Source organism: Gopherus evgoodei, chromosome 3 (genome assembly GCF_007399415.2).
Source record: "Gopherus evgoodei ecotype Sinaloan lineage chromosome 3, rGopEvg1_v1.p, whole genome shotgun sequence".
NCBI classification, from domain to species: domain Eukaryota; kingdom Metazoa; phylum Chordata; order Testudines; family Testudinidae; genus Gopherus; species Gopherus evgoodei.
The window spans coordinates 142,595,594-142,622,120 of NC_044324.1; the positions used below are offsets into that span (position 1 = coordinate 142,595,594).

The following is a 26,527-nucleotide window of genomic DNA, read 5'->3' on the forward strand; positions in this document are numbered from 1 at the left end:
GAGACAACCAGTCCATTTGTCCATGAATATGTGGTTGAATGGGGAAAAAGGAGATTGTTCTCTTCATAGTAAAGGTGGGCAAGTAGGTTCCCCCCCCCCCCCTTTTTTTTTTTTTTAAGACTAGGTGTGGAAAGCAGCTACACGTCCCTTTTTTAACTTGGCTTTCCTGTACACATTAAATTATTTGAATCAGATACTTGCTTTTACTCCTATTTCAGGATTTTTGAAGATTGGTTTATAGTGACTGCAAGTGTATGTGGATATTGACAAGTGCCATGTAACCCTTCCAATGCAACACTGCTAGTAACCATGACAGTATTACATATCAGATGACACCAATATTAATTGCATTAACAATACTCACTTTCCCATTGCATGGGCCTAGGGAAGCCAAGCTCACAGAAGGTTCAGCAGAACCCACTGTGGAGTGAACAGAGCTCCCTCTACAGTGACTATGTTGGTTGCAGTAACAGTTCATATTTAAAGTTTTCTTCACAAGGACTAGGGAAAAATTTTTTTTTTTTTTTAAATGGCAGCTGATGGCACTAGTAAGTCTCTTGAACATCTCCTACTGAGCTGGGGACAGTGGAGTTTTGCAAGGCTGATCTATATAGAAAAGACGACATTACTATAAGATACACTTTAGAACAGTGGTGGGCAACTTGCAGCCCATCAGGGTAATCCACTAGCGGGCCGAAAAACAATTTGTTTACAGTGACTGTCCACAGACGCAGCCGCCCACAGCTCCCAGTGGCCACGGTTTGCCATTCCTGGCCAATGGAAGCTGTGGAAAGCGGTGGCCAGCACCTCCCTGTAGCCCGCACTGCTTCCCACAGCTCCTATTAGCCAGGAACAGCGAACCACAGCCACTCGGAGCTGTGGGCGGCTGTGCCTGCAGACAATGTAAACAAACTGTCTTGCGGCCCGCCAGCAGATTACTCTGATGGGGTCCGTGGCCCATGGGCCGCAGCTTGTCCACCACTGCTTTAGAAGGTAAAGCCATGTCAACGTAAGCAAGACACACTGTTAGGTCATCTGGGCTCTTCACCTCTGAGGTTCATGACCAACACACAGAACCAAGTGCAGATGGTAGACGAAAATCCCAATGTCATCTTCATACATAATCAGATAAATGGCTACCCCATTTCTAATAGCTTTTTTCTAACTATTACCACTTTATAGCCCTGAACTGTTTTTCCTCACATGGATTCTTTGTACAGAAATTGTTTTCACTATGTGTCTTTTGGATTAAGCAAGAGTGGTAGGAAGTAATCCATATTACATGGATATAAAAATAGAAATTTTAATACCAGCAAAAACTATGCACATTTGTAGAACTAAAGCCAGACAACTGATCCCAATCAGCACCACGATTTCACTGGAAATATTAACACCATCAGAAAATTAGTTCAGATAAAAGATACTAGTGAGTGCCTACCTACAAAAACAAACTAACCACTCCCTCCTCCCAACTGACTAGTTTGTTTCATCATGCAAACATAAGACAATTTTTGTATAATGTTACATGTTTACTTTCTGTACAAATACAAAAAAGAATAATGTTTCGTTGTTTGGTACATCAGATCAAGACTATGTGTCTGAAGTTTTGGTCCTGAATTATATAGCTCACAATTCTAATGCAAAATACTAATTAAGACTCCTATGGTAACCTTCGGAAAATGGAAAGTAATGATTAATCCCCCAGGAACAGAGGCATAAAATAGAGGGCAGCGTTCAGGTTGTCTGGTTCCCTCAGTGACTGATTTGCTAGGGGAACTGACAATGTATTTGTGAGTGTCTGCAGCTGTGTATGTGGGAGAAGACCATGTACGCTGATATTGCTTTAAACCATACTGCTGGGTTTTGTGGTTAGTAGTATAGTCCATTAGCAATCTTTGCTGTTTTTTGCAATTGTTTATAGACAGTTAAAATGTAATTTTTTTTTTAAGCCTGGTTTCAAGACACTAATGTGACTCTGAAGAGATGTGTCTGCATGCAAACATGGTCATTTCACTTCCCAGTCCCTGGACTAAATTATGGTAACCTGAAGTCTTGACTGCCTCAGGCTTCTGTTTCTAGTATTTCTGCTTGAAAGCACTCTGAGCCAGCCTGCTACCAGGCTTACAGGTATCTTCCTTCCAAGCGTCCAGAAACACTTTTCACTTTTCTTTAGTCCATTGTGACACATCAGTGGCAAATCTGATGACCATGATGTGCAGTGGGTAACTCTACAATAAATGTGTCAGTCCATCACAGACACGATCTGAAGCTGCCAAGAGGCCTTTTTCCTAATTACACATATCTGATAGAAAGATCACCCAAAAAACAAGTTACCTGGCACTGAACTACCGAGCAGACCTCAAAGCACTGAGGTGGTCTGCTGAAAAAGTGCTTTAATGTAGCCATTGACGAACTGATAAAAGAAACTGGAACAGGGCAAGATTGAGTCCAAGTGCCAGAAATACTATGGATGTGCCAAAGTACCAAAAAACCCAGGTACTGGAGCAGTACAAACCAAACCGTGACCTAATTTTCTAGGCCTATCAGCCTCTGTTACTGAACCAACTGCAAGGAAGACTAGTACATTTAAGAGACTTTATAAGAGCTGGAGTGATGCAGAAGCACAGCAAACAGAAACCTGTTCACCAAACAGTGGCCAGGAAAGGACTGACTAGAAGGCTTGGAGAGCAGCATTTATAACCTGCATAGATTGGTGAACCACATGCAGCAGGAAGCCTGGCTCACACTGTACTATGCTACTGCTGTCCTCAAGGGTCAAAATTCACGAAGTCTCTGCAAAACCAGTCGCACTCCCATTAAGGGGCTAAAATCCTGTCTGTAAAGGGTTGGGCTTTTTTTCCCCACCAGTGTAGCTACACTAATACAAAGCACCCACCCTGTGTAGACACAATTTGCATCAACACAGCTCACCCACTAAGTCTAAAAATCGACATCACTTTTTCCTCAACCTCCTCTCAATTAACTCCTCCCCCACATCTGAATAATTAAAACAGAGTTTATCAAGGAAACAAATGGCAGACCCTGGACTGTAGCTGTAGTGTCACTGAATGCTAAAAACAGACACACACCCCCTTATTTTATCAGATTATAAATTAGTTGCTGCGGATAGGCTTTAAAAAGTTACATAATTACAAATAACCACCACGGTGTTTCCAAGAACCTTTATACATCTTTTTAATTAGATTAGCTTTACAAGCAACTTGAGAGCTCTTTATAATGAACACTGCTTTTCAAATAACATGACTTTACAGGCAATCTGTAAATGAATCCTGAATTTCTTTGCCTCTTATAGAAAAAGGTCTCATGTTTTACAGCTGGCTAATGTCATGAATAAAAATAGTATTATGAAGCTTTATCTTTAACCAGGACTAAACACATACAGGTCATAAGACAGTTTAAAAAATAGCTTTAAACAGGGACCTGCTTTGTGACGCTCAAGATTGAAGATTTCAACTGACATGAAATGAACAGATTCTAAAAGGATACTGTTAAAAGAAACGTCTGCTCTGATTTGTTGACCCTTTTGTAATGATTGACAAGAAATGATGAAGCAAAAAATTAAGCACTTTTTTTTTAACCTGTCTGGCAAGCTGAAACCTATACAGTAATTAGAATTTGATACTTTGCATACCTGCAGCAATAGAAGTTTGAATTACAGAGGGACTGGAACAGAATTGAAAGGTTTATGCTGTACATTTCTGAAACAAAACCAATCAAATCTCCATTAAAATAATATAAAAGCAGATAAAATTAAAAGTGGTGGCTTTTTGTGTGTGTTTGTTTTGTTAAAGCTGGCCTAATGCAAGGCACTGCACTGCAGACCAGACAGTAATGAAGATTTGCACTCCTTGGTCAGGCTGGCAGAGGCACTTACAGTAGAGGTGTCTTGTCTGGTTTTCTGAAAAGGGAGGAAAGAGAAACTAAGCTGTAAAGGGTGAGAACTAATTAAGGTCTGAACAAAATGAGAGTTTTTCCATAAGGTCTCCTCCATTGTGTCACAATAATGAGTTTCCCCCTGCCCGCCCGCCCCCCCCGCACACCGGTCAGTTTGTCACTAAATAAAATAAGTGTTGTTGGGTTTTTTCTTCCTTCATGTTTTACATGAATAGTAATCTTTTTAATAAAAATTACTGAGCTTTCCATAGAAAAGGTCTCTGACTGAATACAAACTATACAGATGCTAAAATTGTCGAAAGTTGTAATATTATATACAGAAATATTTCTGTACACTCACATTGTTTTGGCTATGTAAGGAAATCAAGGACAGATAGAAAAATGGGAAGGGGTGAGCTCAAATACCAAAGACATTTGTAAATATGGATGCTGCCTTTTAGGATTTTCTTTGTTCTCTCAAACTTTAAAATTCAAGACTAGAACATCCATCTCTTAAGTAACAGAATTTCAAAGCTTTTGGATGCCTCATCTTTATTCTGTAAAGTCCATTTTTCCTTTTAAAAAAATGAAAATGTAAAAATAAAAAGTAATTTTTTTCGCTAAATACTCAGGACTGATCAAAGGCCAGTGACTTTTTGGGGAAATCCTTCAGCAGAGTGACAATCTGAAAACATATTACACATGAAGCCTGCAGTGATGCACTTCAGCCTCAATGTACTGAATGTCCCCTTGATACTATATAACAGACCAAGAAGCCAGCCTGCAGATCAGACGGGACACCGATATTCAGAAAGAACACAAAGTTTGTGGATTTCAACGTTCTATTAACTTACGTACAGTAAAAGAACAACTTTCAGAAAGGAAGAAAAAGGTGGAATTCTCTTGTCAAATACATAGGGAGGAGGTTCTGGGTACCTATAAAAGCCTAGGAAAGCCCTTATGTATCCTAGGAACTTGACGGTATTTACCAGGTCCCCGAAGCCACCTACAGCATGGATAGTGTCAAGTTCACTTAGTGCCAGTCACTTAAAAAAAACAAAGATATAGAATCCTTCCCCTCTGTGGATTCAACATACAACACCATGAATTAGAAGTTGCTGATAGTAAGATAGTGATTTGTTTCTGTTAACAAGCTTCATAAAGGACATAATCAAAAACAATACAGCAGCAATCTTTAAAAGTTCAAATTAGTGTGAGATATGAATATAAAACAATCAGGTTTTTAGCTGGTAATTAAAGTGCTCCTTTTCTGACTTTAGATGTAAAGAAAATTAAAGTGATCATTAGTTACTGGCAATTCTTATATTAAATTAGATCTTTCATGGCAAAGAACAGTATGAACAGTTTTACAAAAATAGATCAATGATATTTTGGAGAATACTGTATTTTTACTCAATTTTGATAAATTGTACCTGGTCATACAAAAATTACCCCAAATCCAAACTTTACCATATAAAAAAAGGGAGAGATGAATTGAATGACAAGTCTGGCAAAATATAAGAATGGAAAAATTCTATGTAGGGCACTTATTTCATGTCCATACGTGTACGCTATTTCTTACTGATTGCTTATCTTCTTTACATAAGCAGTCACAGGTCTGGAGTCACAGTCACATAGCACAATGGTTCAGCAGTCAAAATCTTCTGTTTGATGCAACATTGAAACGCTGTGTTTGTTTCCGTATTAAAACATTGATTTCTTGTCAATTTTTCTTTATCCCATTATTCACATTCGAAAGTTAATAGTTTACTGGGGGAAAGTTGCAAGGAGAGTTGCTAGATTAAATCCTTTATAAAACGTCTTTCCCAATTGAGTCAGAAGGTTTATTGAGTTCAACTCTTACACCTTTTTCACCTGCAGAAAAATAAAAAATACATCAGCATAATGTTTAAGCGTTTGCTAAAGAGTGTGCTATAATAAAACTACTGTGCCACTTCTATGCCTTCCCGTTGAAAGTTTGGTACCTTGAAAAATAGGTATTTTCAAAAGGTGTTCAACACGCTTCAGAAAATAAAATACAAATTCATATACTTATTACCTCCTTATGGGCCAAATTGTGAGCAGCTACTTTTATATTCAGGAGAAAAATTTCAAACGTTGGTGCTTAAAGTCTGGATCCTAGGTGTCAATTGACTGAATTATGGCCGAAAATTGAGTCATTTATTTAGCTGCTCAAATATGGAGTTAAGAGCCTAACTTCAGACAGTCCATTTTGAAAGTGTAGGGCTCAGTCCTTACACAGGCAAACTCACAGAGAAGTCAAGTGAACCTCAGAATTTGGTCCATCATTCTACTTTTGTGAAGAGAATTACTGAAGAGAAGAGTTTATTAAATCTTTATCCTTTTTAACATTAACATCCTATCTGAGGTATACCCTAAATTGCCGTCATTCCTGCCGTTTTCGTTAGAAGTGAACTCTAATACTGTAAAGTAAACTAGAACTGATTAAGCCTCCAAATCATTAACAGAAATCAAGTACTTAGTTTTGTAATTTTTAAATCTATAGAGATTAATGGTAAACCAAAAGAAAGACCCATCATCTACCAAGACCAGAGTTGAACTGCTCAGATTTCTGCATTCCCTAAAGCAGAGAAGGAGCTACATTCCTCACACTGCTTTAGTAGTCCGTGATGTCATCGACTGTACCAGGGAAAATAGGAATCTTAAGCAGTTTGTGCATCTGCTCCCACATTTGGCTACCGTTTAAATCAGAATCAAAACCCTCATTGACTCAGAGGAAGTCAGGTTGGAACCAGATTCTCAAGGTGGTGAAAGTCACCATAGAGCCACTGACTTCATTAGTGCTATTCTAATTCCCAGCAGCTGGGAATCTGGCCCTATAACTATATATGCAAAAATATTTAAATTGACCTTTACTGCCAATGCCATCAACTACTTCACATTAATTTCATGTATGACAGCAGAACTAAGCTGCTCATTCTGATAAAGCTTGCTTATTTGCACAGGAAAATTAAATCAACTTCCTCTTGAAGGGCAATCCACAAGAGGAATGCAGATTTTAGCTAAGTGGGCTTAGGGCAGCCTTGCAGAAGAAGCAACTATCACAAATATCAACATTCGTAAATGAATACATTCTCAATTATTTTATTCCAGATATTCAGTTTTAGCTTTCTCTGCTTTTCAATACACACACTCTATTCAAGCTGATTTATCAAGTCCTGTCCAATTGTTAAAATTATCTTCTATTTTAGGTCCTTGCATGGCCCTCAATACCCTCTAAATGTATTTACCCTAGGTATTAGGGATGGGGAGAAGTAATATTCCAGTTTTACAGACCAGGAACAGACACACAGAGGCTAAGTGACTTGCCCAATGTCATGTAGAAAGCATTTGACAGAGCAGGGAACTGGATCTGGGTCTCCCAAGTTACAGGCTACCTAGAGCCCAAACCATTTGACAACCTTTCTTCTAAAACATGGACTACACAAGTCATGTTAACCCTCTCTTGGTGGCTGGTGTTAAGACTATTTACATGTTTTTTTCCAGAAAACCAATATATATAATATACAAAAGTGATTAATTACCAGTTAGATATTTTACTTTAGCTCGTGCTCTTTCATCTGCATCAAAATACCACACTGTTATTGCGTACCTATAAAATGGATGAAAATACAACAAATGAATTCCTGATGTCTGGAAAACAAGCAGTGATGTTTAATTACATAATACAACCCGTTTAATTGTTAGGTTTTTTTCAGTACACTTGATAGAGTAGGATTAGGGGGAATAGAGGGAGAAGATTTTCTGTTAATTTCTACTGTTTTAATATCATTTATATGAAGGAAATTGTTTGAAAAGACAAAGTGGGTTTGCCATTGATGCTATGAATCTGCATTTTTCCAGTAAATGCTATACAATTATTACCCAAATCACATGAAAGAAACTGTATTGTATAGCCTGCGGCCAGACCATCTTAGGTTGTAGTCTCACATTTCATAAATTAAGCAGGTTCAAGGTAGTATCCTGCTGATCATTTACTGGGAGGGAAAAGTAGTTATCCCTTCTAGCCTGTGTATAGTGCATAATAGACACTGTTTAGCAGTTTCAGTAAGTGGCACCCTTCCATCTGAATCAGTACTGAACCAATGACCCGACAAAGCTTCCAGGGGTATTGTGCCTTTGGAAATACAATCTTTCAAACAAGACAGAGTAAAGAGGAGGTCCTGCACACATATATTTAAAAATCCCATGGTACACTTTGCAAAGGAAGTAGGGTGATGAACTAAATAGGCTAGAGCATAAAGGTTATTACATTCTGCCTAATCAAAAACACATGAATTTTCCACAAGCTGCCTGTCCTACACTGTTGTGTAGTGTTGCTGTACACTGTTAAACAGTAACATACTTCAACCCAGGAGCCAGTGGTGGCTCCAGACACCAGTGCTCCAAGCACGTGCCTGGGGCGGCAAGCTGCGGGGGGCACTCTGCCGGTCCCTGCGAGAACAGCAGGCAGGCAGCTTTCAGCAGCTTGTCTGAGGGAGGTCCACTGGTCCCGTGGCTTCGGCGGTAATTCGGTGGCAGGTACGCCGAAGCCACGGGCCCAGCGGACCTCCTGCAGGCACGTCACCGAAGGCTGCCTGACTGCCATGCTTGGGGTGCAAAAAAAAAGCTAGTGCCGCCCCTGCCAGGAGCAGCTGATTTCTGTACATTTAAATATATAGATTGCTTTATGACTCAAATTAAAAAAAAGTGTTCCATAAATGGAAGCAATTTATGCTTCTAGTTTACATTCCTAACATGCAGAGAAACATCAATTCTCTAATTCCTGTTGCTTGCATTAGTCAGTAAGGTTTTCTTTCAGACAACAAAATACAGCCAGAGTATTTCTGCTTGACTCGAAAATTTAATGTTTAAATATGCATTGATTTATTTAAAGTATTAGAAGTAGCAAATAGTTTGAAGTCCAAAGTCTCAAAATGATGTTAAGCAGAATTCCCTTTTACTGTGCACCACAGTTTAAGTATAGTGGAAAATCAAAGTTAAAATCAGGTCCAGATCAATTGTGAGCTACTTTTTTGTTAGAATTTTTTTCTACTCCACCCTTCACATAAAAACAGACACATCTGATTATGTAAGATAAAATTATATTTTCTGTATGATCCAGTTACTTGGTTCTGGATGTGAGATTCTCCACAAAATAGATTTTTAGGGAGTAGCAGCAATGTCATTAGACTTTCATCATTCTTGTCCTAGAGTTGAAATACAGTAACCTTTACTGCTACGAGTAATAATGGGCAACATCAACCTTGATATTTCCTAACTTTTGAGTACTCAACTGTGCAGTCAGAATATTCACTCTCAACAGGTTTAGACTTTTTTTTTTTTTTTTTAAATGGACTTTCCCCCTCTCCCTCTCCCCATTTTTTTTCCATAAAAGAAATTTCAGTATCTGGAATTTTCCTATTTGGCTAGTTACCACCAGAATGCCCTGGCATACACAAGGTGCACAGTAAATCTGCCAAGGGCTCCTTCTCCTCACGCACTTCACCTGATGTGCATCTTGCTGGAGTGAACCTCTTAGAAGGTGCATATTGAGTGAGGCACTAGTCTTACAATGCAATTCATCCAGTGCCCCTACAAGAACACACACATGCACTGCGCACCCAAGTTAGTCTGACATACATATACCTACATTCCTTTAGGGTGTTGCTTTAAAAAGTGCTTTTGTTCTGATTACTTGCACACCCAAAGTAGGATAATCCTAAACACTACTAAACAGTATGTAATAATCATCTAGCTTTTATAAGGAGCTTTTCATCAGCAGAATCTCAAAGCACTTTACAAGGTCAATATCATTACCCCATTTTGCAGTTGAGGAAATTGATGCACAGAGCAAGGAAGTGATCTGCCCAAGGTCACCCAGCAGGCCAGTGGCAGAGCCAGGAACAGAACTGACATCTCCTAATTCCCAGCCCACTATTGTATCCTTTAGGCCATAGTGCCTCACCAAATCGATGTTACCAAAACAGTCAAAAGGCTCAATGAGGGATATTTCATCTTTTTTTCCCCTTCTACCTAATTTCAACTTTCTTCTCCCAGCAGTTTTGACTATAGCCACTCAAAAAAAGATGGCAAGAATTTAAAAACAGGAACACACATTTTCTACCTATGATCCTTGTCTTCAAAAAAGCCTGAAACATTTTGGCACAAGGACTTAAAATTAAAATGCTGGGCAACATTAAGTATGGATGTCACTACTAGCATCCCAGCTTTTACATCTTGACATGTCAAAATGTTATGTGCAACATGAAATGTGGATTCTACAGAATTAATAATTACAATGATTTAGTAGTTAAAGTCACCCCAGTAGATTGGCAGATAGCATCTGGTAATGCCACATTGGAGACACAGGTTTGGCAGTGACTGCAGATATGTTCACCACCATTACCACTCCGCCACAGAATTAGTAGCACATTGGTGAGAGCGAAGTTCTGTTTGCGATTCAGACAAGGAGCAACATAGTACTCCATGTAATAGAGAAGCATCCCATCCTTTCCCCAGCCACAGCCACTTTTGTGGTGTAAAACTGGCGGGGAAAATGAAGGAAATTTTAAAATAAAGACACTAACGTCCCCAAATTAAAAGAATGCCAAAGAAAATTGCTATGCCTAGCCAATCTGAAACAAATGCTGTCTAACTAGGAGCAAGGAGGAAAATTAATACAATATAGGCCTAATAAAAAGCCAGTTGTAATCAGTGAGAAAAGACATCACTGACTATGAGTAGGACCCTACCCAATTAACAGCTGTGAAAAACATATCATGGACTGTGAAATCTGGCTATTATAGGCGAGGGGCAGGGCTGGGGGCACCCTAGCTAGGGACTCATATTGTGCACCGGCCTTCAGCTGCTAGTCCTGGCCTGGGCTAGGGAGCGACGGGACTTCTTCTTCCCCTGGAGCTGAGTCAGACCCACCTGCAGGAACCTCCCCCAGCTGCAGGAAGCTCTGTGGCTGCTGGCTGGGTGCCCAGCTCTGAAGGCAGTGCGGAAGTGAGGTTGGTTGTCAGCCCCCGACCCAAGCACAAGGTTGCAGCTGCAGCTGTCTGTCCTGGGCACGAGGCTGCCAGGAAAACCCAGACATATGGTAACCCACCCCCACATACTCTGACACCCTCACTTCTGCTGGCTTTAGAGCTGGGTGCCCAGCCAGCCAGCAGCTGCTCTCCGGCTGTCCAGCTCTCTAGGCAGCACCCCTGCCAGCAGCAGCACAGAAGTAAGGGTGGCAACCCCACAACTCCCTACAATAGCCTTGCAACCCCCTGTCCCCTCCCCACGACACCCCCTTTTGGGTCAGGACCTACACAGTTACAACACTGTGAAAGTTCAGATGTAAACATCTGAAACCATGAAATTTACTTTTTTAAATCCCATGACCATGAAATTGACTAAAATGGACAGTGAATTTGTAAGGGCGCTAACAATGAGCTCTGTATCAGGCCCTTTATGAGACCGATCTAGCTTTGTGAAATCAAAATTACCAGTGGTGTCCTGTTTTGAGTATTTATGTACCAAAAAGGATTTTCTGAATACTCAAAATTGTACCCAGAACTAGATTTTCTAGAAAGAGGAGAAAATGCATAGGAAGACTACAGTACGATGGCATTCTGACATCAAGCATCAGTAGTATGTTTGCAAAGGAGCCTCAAACTGTACAAAAAATGGGCTTTGTTTCAGGCCATACTATATTAAAATTTCCTCCTTGCTCTTAGTTTGTCATTATATGTTCTTCTACCTGTAACAGAGGCTTTGTGAAATACATTCTTACATCTCATTCATCTTACCTTGTAGCAAATGCTGGCTGCACTTCATGAGGGTTGCGGCGGTCAGACCAGAAAAACAGCAGTCTATCAAATTTGGGTTCAATATCAGCAAATTGAGCTTTGCCTTCTGGGAATATTCGAAGAATACCTCCACTTACCTAAGTGATAAAAAAAAAAAAAAAAAGTTTAAAATATTTATTTACTCGTCATCCAGTGATTTCAAGGTGCTTTACAAATAGCAATTCTCAACCCCCATTTTAAAATAAAAAGTTTTTTTGGTTTTTAACCATTACCCATTTGAGGAAGTGAGATAGACGTTATGGTGGTGACCAAAACCACAAAGCAAAATGAACACAGCCCAGAATTAGAACTCTGCTCTTCTGAGTCCCATTACGTTTTGCTCTCTCCAAGGGCAATTACTGATTTGCTAATGATACATTTAAAAAATCATGAATCTATAATTTAAAAGAAAAAGTTAACTCTTTTTTTAAGCTTTTGGGGACTCATTGTTCTTTGGATGCCATGTCACTGTCCACGTATTTCAAGCCCTTCCAAACTTGGAGCTCTTAAATAGGTGGGTGAGTATGCATCTCTACAGAATACCAACATCAGAAAAAGGAGAGACAGTTACTCACAATTAATATTTTTCTAAAGATCCTGGTCACCTTGGGTCACATCGTGCCTCCCTCCAGCTGGTTGCTCTGAGGGTATCATGTCCCTAGTTTTTTAGCAATACATAGCGTATATACTAAAGTACTAGAACGGCTATTGTGGCATCTATAGAACAACTCTGACATTGTTTTCAATGGGCCTTCATTTTCTCCAGAGGAAGACAGTAGTTTGCTGATTATGGGGAGGCTATGGTTCTTTTTTTCCCCTCCTTCCGTCCCTTCTCTACCCAATGATTCCTCCCTTCTACCTCACAAGAGCCTACCCATTCTTCATTCCTGTAATCCGTTCATCCCTCTCCTAGGAAGGCTGCTTCTACTGTTGAGGACAGGAGGAGGACTGGTTCTATTCTGCTCCTCCACCAATTTGTGCTTCTGCTTGGGGCCAGAAATCATACTGGTAATTCAGGCGAGGCAGGTCAGCTATAGGTAGTTTAATCAGTGAACAGGAAAGAACTCACCACACTGAGTGGAAGCCTCCTCAAAGCCACGAACTGATCTTTGCCCCTTCTCTGTGGCATAACCCCCCACCCCCATAAAATTAAAGTCATTAGTGCTCCAAATGTCAGTCTGGGCAGCTGCTGCTAAGACCCTTGAGTAAGCCACGATTTTTAAAGGAAAATCACCAAAATGTTCAGCCCTACCAATCTCTTTACAGTTTGACGGATGCAGCCATGCCAGAATGGGCTAGTAATTTACTTTTTAAATGAAAGGTTTACCATTTTGCATAGAGGGGTCAGAGGTGCAGGCTTTGTGGGCTCCCCTGACCTGGTTACTTACACTCACTCCAACTCAGTTTTCAGATCTTCACATTGTACACATATACCATCTAACCCACAGGGCTGTAGAGTGAAGAGACAGTGGCCATGTCTACATCTAAAATTTTGCAGCGCTGGTTGTTACAGCTGTATTAGTACAGCTGTATAGGGGCAGCGCTGCAGAGTGGCCACACTTACAGCAACCAGCGCTGCAAGTGGTGTTAGATGTGGCCACACTGCAGCGCTGTTGGGCGGCTTCAAGGGGGGTTCCGGGACGAGAGAGCAAACCGGGAAAGGAAACCAGCTTCCCCGCGGTTTGCTCTCTCGGTCCCGGAGCCAGCCAGCAAACCGCAGGGAAGGAGACCTGCTTGCTCGGGGTTCCGGGACCGAGAGAGCAAACCGGGAACGCCGCGGTTTGCTCTCTCGGTCCCGGAACCAGCCAGCAAACCGCAGGGAAGGAGACCTGCTTGCTCGGGGTTCCGGGACCGAGAGAGCAAACCGCGGCGAAGCTGGTTTCCTTTCCCGGTTTGCTCTCTCGGTCCCGGAACCCCGAGCAAGCAGGTCTCCTTCCCTGCGGTTTGCTGGGTGGCTCCGGGACCGAGAGAGCAAACCGCGGCGTTCCCGGTTTGCTCTCTCGGTCCCGGAACCCCGAGCAAGCAGGTCTCCTTCCCTGCGGTTTGCTGGGTGGCTCCGGGACCGAGAGAGCAAACCGCGGCGTTCCCTGTTTGCTCTCTCGGTCCCGGAACCCCGAGCAAGCAGGTCTCCTTCCCTGCGGTTTGCTGGCTGGCTCCGGGACCGAGAGAGCAAACCGCGGCGTTCCCGGTTTGCTCTCTCGGTCCCGGAACCCCGAGCAAGCAGGTCTCCTTCCCTGCGGTTTGCTGGGTGGCTCCGGGACCGAGAGAGCAAACCGGGAAAGGAAACCAGCTTGATTACCAGAGGCTTCCTCCTTCCACGGAGGTCAAGAAAAGCGCTGGTAACTGTCTACATTGGATTACCAGCGCTGGATCACCAGCGCTGGATCCTCTACACCCGAGACAAAACGGGAGTACGGCCAGCGCTGCAAACAGGGAGTTGCAGCGCTGGTGGTGCCCTGCAGATGTGTACACCTTCAAAGTTGCAGCGCTGTAACTCCCTCACCAGCGCTGCAACTTTCTGATGTAGACAAGCCCAGTGTCATGAAAACCTTTGAACATGAAAATCACCACCACTGAACTCAGCTGTAGCCAGTTAAGTGCAGGGATTTGCATATCAGATCAGATTGGTTAATATTCCTCCTTATTTCAGTTCTCTCACTTTTAAGGTGCTAAGCAACAGAAATGTGCTGATAAATCTCATGACTTTTCAGACAATCATGAGTGAGCTTTTCTTCTATACATAATAATAGGGAATAATCTCTGTATAAATGACTGCTCCTTAGTCCCTCGGCAATGCAATCTTTGTCAGGGTCTGAATTCATGTTATAGCTCTGCATATCTTGTTTGGCTATACTGAACCAGGATTAGCTAACAACACTGCCACAGTGTTAACTGCATTTAGACACGTTAGTCGGGCCCCAAATCCCAGAGAGTAACTAGAAAACTACTGGCTAAAAGCCAAAATGGAGATTTCTGTTAGATCCTGCACACAGAATAATCAGAACAGTGGTTGCTACAGCCACAGTACCCATTTACTAGTCTGTGGGCTAGTTTATATCACAAAGGCTTTGCCAGTTTATCAACAATATAGTGAAGATTCCTGTCAAGGGAGACATCCTTCAGAACCTGAATTTATTAATTCTGCCATAAAGTACATTCGACTTTTTGGGAGCTCAGAAAAAGATCTTTTCTAAGTCTTAGGCCTGGTCTATAAGCTATTTTTGTACTTACGACTATTTTGATTGGCAGTGATTTCAATAACCCAAACACAATAGTTACACTGGTACAACCCCTAGGATGATTGCAGTTATGCCACTATAAAGGTGCTTTACCGGTATAGCTTATTCCTCTTCCTGTATGAGTACAAGCTATATATTTTATATGGCATCTTAATGTGGTATAAATATGTCCATACTAGAGGGGATTGTATTGCTTTAAACTCTACTGATATACTTAAAATGGTACAACTTGTGTTTTTAAACAACTCCTTAACCTCCAGCTTCTCCCTTCAGGCAGAATGGGTGTTGGCTACTGTTTAATGCCAGCTTGACTCAAAAAAATTTAATTAAAAAAAATTAACAACCCACATGCACTACAAAGTTAAAGCAAAGGTAATATCTTTCATTTGTACTTTCATACTAATCTCATTAATACATTCCCTCTTCAGTTACTTTTTGTTTAATATCAATTGGGAAAGAGGTTTGTTCTGTTTATATTACATTAAGGCAGTGGTTCTCAAACTTTTGTACTGGTGACCCCTTTCACACAGCAAGTCTCTGAGTGCGACCCCCTGATAAATAAATTAAAAAGCAATTTTTTATATAACACCATTATAAATGCTGGACACAAAGCGGGGTTTGGGGTGGAGGCTGACAGCTCGTGACGCCTCCATGTAATAACCTCGCGACCCCCAAGAGGTTCTGACCCCCAGTTTGAGAACCCCTGCATTAATGTGTATTCATACGTACGCTTATAATAATTTTTAGCTATCTAGGGTGCTCAGATACTAGTGTAATTGGCTTATTTTATGTCAAATAAGACAAAAAAAATGTATACCATATTAAGCTTATTAGCCCCTTCCAGCCTTCCACTCCAGGAGGTTCTATCAATATCCTTCAAAACCCTGAAACAATAATGCTTACTATTTGGTACACCTCACCAAGTAAGTGATATGGAGCTCAATGAAAAGCTTCAGGACCAGGAGCAGGAATCCTAAACACACACGGGAAAAAAATTGTTAATTTCTCTTATATAGGAAGACAAACTACATACCTTGGCATCCCAGTCTTTATTAAGATAATATATACATGTGACACATCTTCCGTCTCCATTTGGATTATCAACATGACGCACATATCCTGTTCCATTGCCTGGATAACAAGCCACCATTGCCTGCAATCAAAGAATCACCATATGAACCAAACGGACATTTCTCCTACCTATAAAAATGGATTTCTGCACTTCATCTATGTCAGTTCACACTTAAAGCTTTTACTCCAACTCACACCTGTTAATAGGCATCAGCATCCATCGAAAGCTCCCTGAACCGGTGTAGCTATGGAAACAATTTACAAGAATGAAAAACATTCTCTTTACTTTCAGCTCCACAAGACCTGACTCACTGAAAGACTCTGAACAAAAATCCTCGAGACAGAAGTTCTGCTTGATATTTCCTTACTCCCTACCTGTCTGAATGACTCCACAATGAAAGGCAGATGTGCAAATGAAAACAAAAGCTTACATTTTAAAAGTCATTCCTTCAAAATGTTTCTATATATAAAACAAACCTTCCACAGAAGAACCCCTACTATGCTTTCTAATTGATAGTTTGCCAAGGTGGGTATGGACAAGTGGCAGATTCCATTTTTTGTGAATTAAGTCAATCTGAATTTTTTCCCACAATAAGCAATTTCACATGAAAATCTAAGGATTTTATACTGCCATCCATCATCATAATGCCCGAGTACCTATAATCATCATATACCATATTTTTCATTTTTCTTTTAAACTACAATTATGACTTTCACATTTTTGCAAAGGGTACGATGGCTCCCCCCCCACCTCCCTGACAAACTAGACTTAGTGATGCCTAGGCTTAGAAAGGATCTCTAGACAATGGGCCTTCATTGATTAAGTTGAAGTTAGACTAACAAATTTAGCTCAATTTCAAGCCCTAACCATAAATTTTCAAATGGCTGAGCAAAGTTTCAGTCATGCTAATCTTAATATAATCAACAAGAATTGTACAGCTTATGCTTTGCTTAACATTTTAAAAACATGCCCCACACAATTTGAAGTCTTTCAGTGCATGCTTTGCTGGCACTATGTTTGGATATTGTAGTTGGGAGAGGATTTATGGAGGAAAAGCCTTTTTAAAAAAAATAAATAAATAAATAAATAAATAATGGTTTCCATAATCTAGACAAACATAGGGTATTATAGAGTTTATTCCAAATGCAAGAAATTGCTGTTTGGCACATAGACTGAAGGATATTTTAATAGCAGGTTTTAAAAACATTTAAGGTTCATTCAGTAAAGACTTATTACAGCCTAAAGTTTCCATGTGTTAATATAAATGGGAAAGAAGATCTTGCTACAAGAGTAAAAGCCAACCTACATATTTTAATATTTAAAACACAAATACAGTCCTACGTAGAAAAATTAGAATAGACCCTTTGTTAAAGATGGTGTCAGTAAATAAATACAAGTTTAAAATTTGGTGAATCCTAACAAAGTATGGACATATAGTCACATTAATGCAAAAAGCTAAGTTAATATGACATTATGGCAGAAATCTCAAGGCCACAAAACCCACAAAATTCAGAGTTTGCTTAATTCCTTGCATTCACTGTTACAGGATCTTACATTAAGTAAACATATTACACAGAGTAACATGACCTAATATTTGGCAAGGTCAACATTTATCACTGTTGCCACAGGAAGATTAATTCAGTATTGTTTAGATTTTGTGGGTTTATGATACCAAACAATGTCATATTAGTGTTCTGCAACTTCCTGCTTTTATCCACAGGAATTAAAGAATGAAAAATGAAGCTAGTTTTGAAAAGGAAGACATTGGCTCCCGTAGAAAGACAACATCTCTGTTGAAAAAATGTCAGTCTACCACAGAACCAATATCTGGTATTCTAGAACTTGCACAGCTTTGAAAGCTGAGTCCAGTTTCTGCTGGATCCAGCCTCACCCACGCCTATCCCCAGCTGTTATTTCATCTGCACCTCCATCCAAATTGAAAGGAATACTAAAATATATAAGAAGTTATTTGAGATGTTTGGATGAGAAGTGCCACATAAGTCCATTACAGATATTAGCCTCAACACCCAGATGAAACAGGTACTACTAAACTCAAGTAACAGAGCCTCTCTGTCTCAATTTTCTATTAATGACCTGAAGATCATTCACTGAGTCAGTGAGAATCATGAGTAAAACCTACAAATCCTGCTTTTCATACCACGCCCTTCTAGCCACCAGAAAATACTTCCTCAAACACACACTTCACTTAAGTGCATCCAGGGAAGAAAAGTTATGTAGTTAAAACAACATAGCTTCCACAAATTTGTAAATCTGGAAGGAAACCAAATGAGTAAGTTACAGGAAGATTCTCTTCATTTACTATTTCTTGACTTGATCCAGGATACTGGATCGTACAATTTTAATTTTGCCTATTGAATCTAAAGGAGAGCCTTCAAAGCCATCTGAAGACGCAGACCCACCAGCCCTTTTTAAGATAGTACAATGAAAACCTCATTATCACCACCTAATCCTCTAATGTAGAATTTCCAATAAATATGTTTAAAGTCAGTTGTCAGTATACTAGAAGAAAAATAGTTTTGCTGTGACACTTTATCTGGCTAATATATATTGGTCATATCAGTAACGGCGACTCAGCATTTAGAAGCAAAATGGAAAGCAAACGGCAATAAACCAATATCGCTTACTATATATACGTATATTGCTTTATTATTCATTCCCTCCTGCCCCCCCCAACTGAATTACTCTAAAGGAAAATTAGAAAGCTTAGCTTCCATAGTGTCTGTGAAATGTATTTTTTCTTTGCCCAAAACAATAGCAATATGTTCTCATGTACTGCAAAGTTATTCATATTTAAGAGTTTTCGTTTTGCTACTTAAGGATACGGCAGTTATATATATGTACAATGAAATCACACTATGTTCTTCCATTATATGATGTGTGTGTGTGTGTGTGTGTGTGTGTGTGTGTGTGTGTGTGTGTGTGTGTGTGTGTGTGTGTGTGTGTGTGTGTGTGTGAGAGAGATACCTTTATTTTTATTTCTATCTAACCCTCTGGATGGCAATACTGAAAATAATGCAGCAGTAAACTCGCAGCAGGAAGACATACTATTGATTTTTGGGTGCTCACTAACTCCAAGCAAATCTCCAAACCTTCTGCGGGTACACCACACCTTCTTTGTCAAAATTGGCAGATGTTAAAAGCTTTTTAAAAGAGAACGACCATAGGTGTGTCCATATCTTTTTATTATTTATTTATATTGTTGATGTAGGAAGTTTATGTCTATTTCTTACTTTGGACTTTCCCTCTTCTTCCCCATACAGCTAGGACACAGACACAAAGTTCTATTTATTTATAGTACCTCAAAAGTTTGTAATGACCAGAAATAAGGTGTTCTATACCATGACAGTCACAAAAAAACCCCACAAAATAACATGAGCATAGGGCATTTGTTAAATGTTCACCTATAATCTGTAACTAACTCTTTAGTGTTTTACTTTATACTAGAAAAATTGGAAACCTTTTCCACAGAAAAACAGACCCTGCTCCTAAACCTATTCCTGCATTCATTAACTTGGAGCTTTTCCCCACACAAGACTTTGAAATAGAATTTACAGTATAGATTTCAGGAGAGTAAGTTAAGTGCTTGTATAAATACAGAGTGTATAAAGGTGTTCCACTTCCTTCAAAACCCGCATCTGGTACCAATGCCCCTCTAGGTCCAAATAAGTATGTTTCCTTCCCTGTAATGCAGAACTGCAAGGCCTTTTCCTGAAAAACAATCTTTGATAATACAGAGTAGATGTTTAAGATTTAACCAAATGTAATCTCTCTGCAATAAACAACAGCGTGTGGCTGAGAGACTAGCAGTGTCAAGTCATGCATTTCAAATCTATACTTAGACCCCTTATGAGTATCATCCTTGAATAATACATTACAAGTTTAATATTTAATCATAGAATCATAGAATATAGGGAGTTGTATGTAAAATTGATGATTTTTCCCTCCCCACCCAATGTTATAAAAGATTAGCAGATGTGACAGACCCAGGCCAGTGGGGTGCAGGAGTCTGGTAAAGGGAAAATATACTGATCAAGGCAAGATTAGAAAAGCAAAGGCACAAAATGAACTCAAACTAGCTATGGGAATAAAGGGAAACAAGAAGACACTTTATCAATATATTAGAAGCAAGAGGAAGACCAAGGACAGGGTAGGCCCACTGCTCAATGAGGAGGGGGTAACAGTAACGGGAGACTTGGAAATGGCAGAGATGCTTAATGACTTCTTTGTTTCGGTCTTCACTGAGAAGTCTGAAGGAATGTCTAGTATAGTGAATCCTTACGGAAAGAGGGTAGGTTTAGAAGAGAAAATAAGGAAAGAGCAAGTAAAAAATCACTTAGAAAAGTTAGATGCCTGCAAGTCACCAGGGCCTGATGAAATGCATCCTAGAATACTCAAGGAGTTAATAGAGGAGGTATCTGAGCCTCTAGCTATTATCTTTGGGAAATCATGGGAGACGGGGGAGATTCCAGAAGACTGGAAGGGGGCAAATATAGTGCCCATCTATAAAAAGGGAAATAAAAACAACCCAGGAAACTACAGACCAGTTAGTTTAACTTCTGTGCCAGGGAAGATAATGGAGCAGGTAATCAAAGAAATCATCTGCAAACACTTGGAAGGTGGTAAGGTGATAGGAAATAGCCAGCATGGATTTGTAAAGAACAAATCGTGTCAAACAAATCTGATAGCATTCTTTGATAGGATAACGAGCCTTGTGGATAAGGGAGAAGCGGTGGGTGTGATATACCTAGACTTTAGTAAGGCATTTGATACAGTTTCGCATGAGATTCTTATAGATAAGCTAGGAAAGTACAATTTAGATGGAGCTACTATAAGGTGGGTGCATAACTGGCTGGATAACTGTACTCAGAGAGTAGTTGTTAATGGCTCCCAATCCTGCTGGAAAGGTATAACAAGTGGGGTTCCGCAGGGGTCTGTTTTGGGACCGGTTCTGTTCAATATCTTCATCAACGATTTAGATGTTGGCATAGAAAGTACGCTTATTAAGTTTGCGGACGATACCAAACTGGGAGGGATTGCAACTGCTTTGGAGGACAGGGTCAAAATTCAAAATGATCTGGACAAATTGGAGAAATGGTCTGAGGTAAACAGGATGAAGTTCAATAAAGATAAATGCAAAGTGCTCCACCTAGGAAGGAACAATCAGTTTCACACATACAGAATGGGAAGAGACTGTCTAGGAAGGAGTATGGCAGAAAGAGATCTAGGGGTCATAGTGGACCACAAGCTTAATATGAGTGAACAGTGTGATACTGTTGCAAAAAAAGCAAACATGATTCTGGGATGCATTAACAGGTGTGTTGTAAACAAGACACGAGAAGTCATTCTTCCGCTTTACTCTGCGCTGGTTAGGCCTCAACTGGAGTATTGTGTCCAGTTCTGGGCACCGCATTTCAAGAAAGATGTGGAGAAATTGGAGAGGGTCCAGAGAAGAGCAACAAGAATGATTAAAGGTCTTGAGAACATGACCTATGAAGGAAGGCTGAAGGAATTGGGTTTGTTTAGTTTGGAAAAGAGAAGACTGAGAGGGGACCTGATAGCAGTTTTCAGGTATCTAAAAGGGTGTCATCAGGAGGAGGGAGAAAACTTGTTCACCTTGGCCTCCAATGGTAGAACAAGAAGCAATGGACTTAAACTGCAGCAAGGGAGATTTAGGTTGGACATTAGGAAAAAGTTCCTAACTGTCAGGGTAGTTAAACACTGGAATAGGTTGCCTAGGGAAGTTGTGGAATCTCCATCGCTGGAGATATTTAAGAGTAGGTTAGATAAATGTCTATCAGGGATGGTCTAGACAGTATTTGGTCCTGCCATGATGGCAGGGGACTGGACTCGATGACCTCTCAAGGTCCCTTCCAGTCCTAGAGTCTATGAGTCTATGAATCACTGGCTGAATAGTTTTCTGTTCCCTGAGTGACCAGAGCAGGGTCTGCACTAGAGTAGTCAGGAACTTGCTAGAACTAATTAAGGAAGACAGGCTGATTAGAACACCTGCAGCCAATCAAGGCAGCCTAATCAGGGCACCTGGGTTTTAAAAGGAGCTCTCTCCAGTCAGATGGGGAGGAGCCAGAGGAGAGGAAGTGCGTGAGAGGAGCTGGGAGCAAGAGATACAAGGAGCTGAGACTGAGAGGGTGTGCTGCTGGAGGACTAAGGAGTACAAGCATTATCAGACACCAGGAGGAAGGTCCTGTGGAGAGGATAAAGAAGGTGTTTGGAGGAGGCCTTGGGGAAGTAGCCCAGGGAGGTGTAGCTGTCACACAGCACTTACAAGAGGCACTATAGACAGCTGCAAATCCATAGGGCCCTGGGCTGGAACCCGGAGTAAAGGGCGGGCCCAGGTTCCCCCCAACCTCCCAACTCCTGATCAGACACAGGAGGAGGAGTTGATCCAGACTGTGGGGGAGATCACTGAGGTGAGCAAATCTGCCAATAAGCGCGGACCCACCAAGGTAGAGGAGGAACTTTGTCACACAGGATAATTCATTATTTCCTAGTACCAGGAGACACTTCATGAATAAAAGGAATCACTAATACTGGCTTTAGCCACAGGATTGCCAATTTTGGTTGAAATGTATTCTTGGAGATTTCGTCACACAACAATCTTTAAAGATTAATCTTTAATTCGTGGAGACTCCTGGCCAATCCTGGAGGGTTGGAAACCCTGTTTAGCTGGCTGCTTCATTCTTTGTTTGAAATTTATCTTATTTCTAATTGAAGGCACAACAGGAATTTTGATACTGGAATTTAGCTAACAAGTTAGCTTTTTTTATTTAAATAAAAGTTTTGTGCAACGAGGGTTAGTAGAACTGGACCAACTTTAATAGGAAGATTAACATTAGTATATGTTTGTTTTAACACTGTTGAGGTACACAGTGTATGTTTGAAAACAGATTAAGATTACACAGTCTATGTTTAGTGCCCAAGTCAAAGTCTCAGTGGCTGACTAAAATTCTTAATGAACAGAGACTTGCTACTATAATCACACCTCTTTAAAACAGATATTCAGCACAAACGTGTAAGAAGCATATTTTAAAGTGGACAATTTGTATATATTGTATATCAATTAAAGCTGCCAACATCTGTTCTCCAGTCTAAGCATGACATACTACCCAACATTTAGTCTGATTATCTGGGTAGCATCTTGGTGCTTATAAAATGTTTGAATGAAAACTAGATAAAAACAAACAGTAGCTGATTACATGGAAAGGTCAGGATGGATAAAAACCAATGTTTGTTAAAAATATCAAAATCAGATTTAAAAAAAAATTATTTTTTTTTTTAAAATGGGTATATTTGAAATTATGATTGCCTAAAATTACTATGACTATTAAAATAATTTAGATTAAATAAAGTAATATTAAGAAGTACAAGCTGCTGTCAAGTTTTAAAGAAAGTCAGCCACTGAACTGGTGGAAATCACTGACTAAACACCTGGAATCAGTTATTTGCTGAAGGGCTAAACCAGCTTATGATAGCAGTAGCCTCTTCTGCAGGAGCAAAGACACTCATCTTCATTTCAGTTTTTTCATCTAATTTAGTTTAATGACTAATTGATTCAAAGAGGGGAAAGCAACTGGGAGTTGAGAAAGCAAGCAAAGTTGGTTTTCCCTCTTTCGATCTATGAATAAAAGCTATGTGAGAGAGGTGGTCTACTCATAGGCGTCGACACTTTGGTATGGGGGAAAAAAAAAATAGTGGGTGCTGAGCATTCACCAGCAGCCCCCTCCCCTCTAGTGCCTCCTGCCCGCTGGCAGACCCAGCAGATCAGTGCTTCCCCCTCCCTCCCCGTGCTTCCCTCCCGCTGCAATAGGCTGTTTTGCGACATGCAGGAGGCTGGGAGGGAGAGTGAAGATGCAGCACCCACAGGGCAGGAAGAGGTGGGGCGGGGTAGGCCTTGAGGGAAGGGGTGGCACTGGGACGGGGCCTGTGCCAGAGCCGAGAGTCAAGTACCCCTCGGCACTTTGGAAAGTCAGCGCCCATGGCTCTACTTGTTCTAAAATTTTGAAGGATCTGATGACTAGAAACAATCAGCTCAATTCAAACTACTGATAACATTACCTTTAATAATTCATAGTGCAATGCAACATATTTTTATAAAAACTTTCTTATGCATCCTGATTGAAGGTAATTTTATTTAACCAATAAACATTTTAAAATGCTGTTTTTATGCATTTCAAATTGAATTTGAACTTCCATCCAAAACTGAGCTTTGACACAAATCCAGTAAAAAAAAAAAAAAAAGTGCAAAAATTAAGAAACTGAATAGTTGAAGATAATCTTTATAATTGTTTAAATAAATGTGAAAGACAGTATATACTCTTGGCCAGCGGAAAAAAAAAAAACCCCACCATCAAATTTAGCGTAAAGGCTATATTATATACACACACATCCATTTTAATGAATACCAACCAATGACAACTGCTCTTTAGAAAAATTAAAAGTTCAAATGCAAAACAAGATTAATAGAGATTTAAATCAAAAAAGTTTCCTGCTTGCTGATTTACATCATGATTAAAATCAGTAATTTACATTAATCCACCCTGGGACAGTAATACCATAAAAGAGAAACTACTGCTTTAAAATAATTTTAATTGTATTTAAATCTGATCAAATAAGATTTGTGACCACAGAGAAACATACAGCCTAACGGTGATGACATTCTGCTTTATAAGTTTTAACCTATAAAATGTGTCTACACAACTTTTCTTTACTTTCTTATCATTACATGTGCAACCCCACTAATGGTAGAGACAATGGGAGTTTCTAGCATAGATAAGTGGTTTTTCTACTACATCATCACACCCTACTCAGAGCAAAGACAAACTGAAATGCTGGTCACTGCACATGCTGTTAGCATAAGTCTTGATATTACCCTTCAAAAGTAGCTTCCCTCAGAAATTATTTTTTGCTTCGTAAAACCAGTTTCAAAAGGTAAACATTTTAACCAGTTCAGACATTCACCACTGAACAACAATTCAAATCCTGGTTTAAAGAAACAACAGCATGTGTCATTGCCTGGAAACCATCAATCCAAGCAATAGCACAAACCCAGTGGGCATGAGACCGCGTAAGAGGCACCTTACACCTTTGTTCCTCACAACTTCAGCACCCACATCTGGCCCATGTGCCACAGCCAAGCATGCAGAAGAGTGAGGCTTTTCTTTTCTAGTTCTGTTTACTGACAGATCAACATTAACAAAAGTGAGTGTCTCCTGAAGGAAAATAATAAATAACCATAGAATGGCTTTGTGCTGAGGCCAGCTCAGAATTTTTACCATTTTAAGAACACTGTACACTTTACAAAGCACATGGTCATGCGGTTGTGGTGGGGAAATCAGATGTAGAACCCCTTGCTCCTCTCTCAATCAATGGAAAATAGGAGTGTTTCAATGACAGCATCTTCAGACCTGGTCTATATTAGATAAAAACAACCACCACCACCTACAACAAAAAACAACTATCACTTCTACCACAGATTCAACAGAATCAGTTTGTAAGAATTTGTATGTATTATGATTCCCTCGTGTAGACACCACTTCAGAGTGCAGAAGCTCTCAAGTAATGAACTCTGGCCAACAGGTAAGTACTGACTAGTTAAGAGGGAGCAGCACCCATTTCTCCCTGGGAGGGTCACTTGCAATCAAGGATGTTAATGGGAAGAGAACAAAGGAATTCTGGAAGAAACATCTACTTCCCTCTGCCACCCACACCCTCCACAAAATGTCAATCAGTTGTACCACCCGATGTCAACAATCTAATAAGGCCACGTCCACACTACAGAGTAAAATCGAAATTAATAAAATCGATTTTATAAAACAGATTTTATAAAATCGATTTTACGCGTCCACACTAGGGCACATTACTTCGGTGGTGTGCGTCCATGGTCCCAGGCTACCATCGATTTCCGGAGCGGTGCACTCTGGGTAGCTCAGTAAAAGAATGGGACCAATAACTTCGATTTCCATCCACACTAACCCTAAATCGATATAGCAATATCGATTATAGGGTTATTCCTCTCGTTGAGCAGGAGTACAGAAATCGATTTTAAGACCCCATAAAATCGATGTTAAGTGCCTTGTAGTGTGGACGGGTACAGCGTTAAATCGATTTAACGCTGTAGTGTGAACCAGGCCTAAGGGACTTGGCTAGATCTATTCCAAATTTGTTTATCCCAGACTTTGAAATACCATCATGAAAGGTTACCAAAACCAGGACAAAGTCTACTAGGCTGCCCTTTACAATTATAGTGACTATAATGAAAAAGAAAAGATATATCCCTCAAAAAGATTCGCTCTTTCTATACCAATGGGGGATAGGATTCCACAAGTCTGACTTAATCTTTTACAGCAAGTAATCATTAACTAGATTACTAGAGTTCTGTCACAAGAGTCAATCATAATTGCTGTGGACAACACTGGGTAAGT

At 40.2% G+C, this 26,527-nt stretch overlaps 1 protein-coding gene across 3 annotated transcripts in view; it reads right to left on the minus strand.

The window, feature by feature from the left end:
* Positions 1–3,170: 3,170 nt before the first annotated feature.
* The window catches only part of EGLN1 (egl-9 family hypoxia inducible factor 1), a 47,654-nt gene continuing 24,297 nt past the window's right edge, over positions 3,171–26,527 (minus strand). Inside the window, exons 2-6 of one of the 3 annotated variants that reach the window (XR_003999666.1) lie at positions 16,029–16,148; positions 11,718–11,854; positions 7,461–7,528; positions 5,477–5,769; positions 3,171–3,919 (exon numbers count right to left, since the gene is read on the minus strand). Coding sequence is in view for 2 of the 3 variants with exons in the window: in XM_030556887.1 (XP_030412747.1) it covers positions 5,705–5,769; positions 7,461–7,528; positions 11,718–11,854; positions 16,029–16,148 (390 nt within the window). In the remaining variant the exon portion in view is untranslated. Of the gene's footprint in view, positions 5,770–7,460; positions 7,529–11,717; positions 11,855–16,028; positions 16,149–26,527 lie in introns of all 3 variants that reach the window. The other 2 variants (XM_030556887.1, XM_030556888.1) reach the window with 2 other exon arrangements.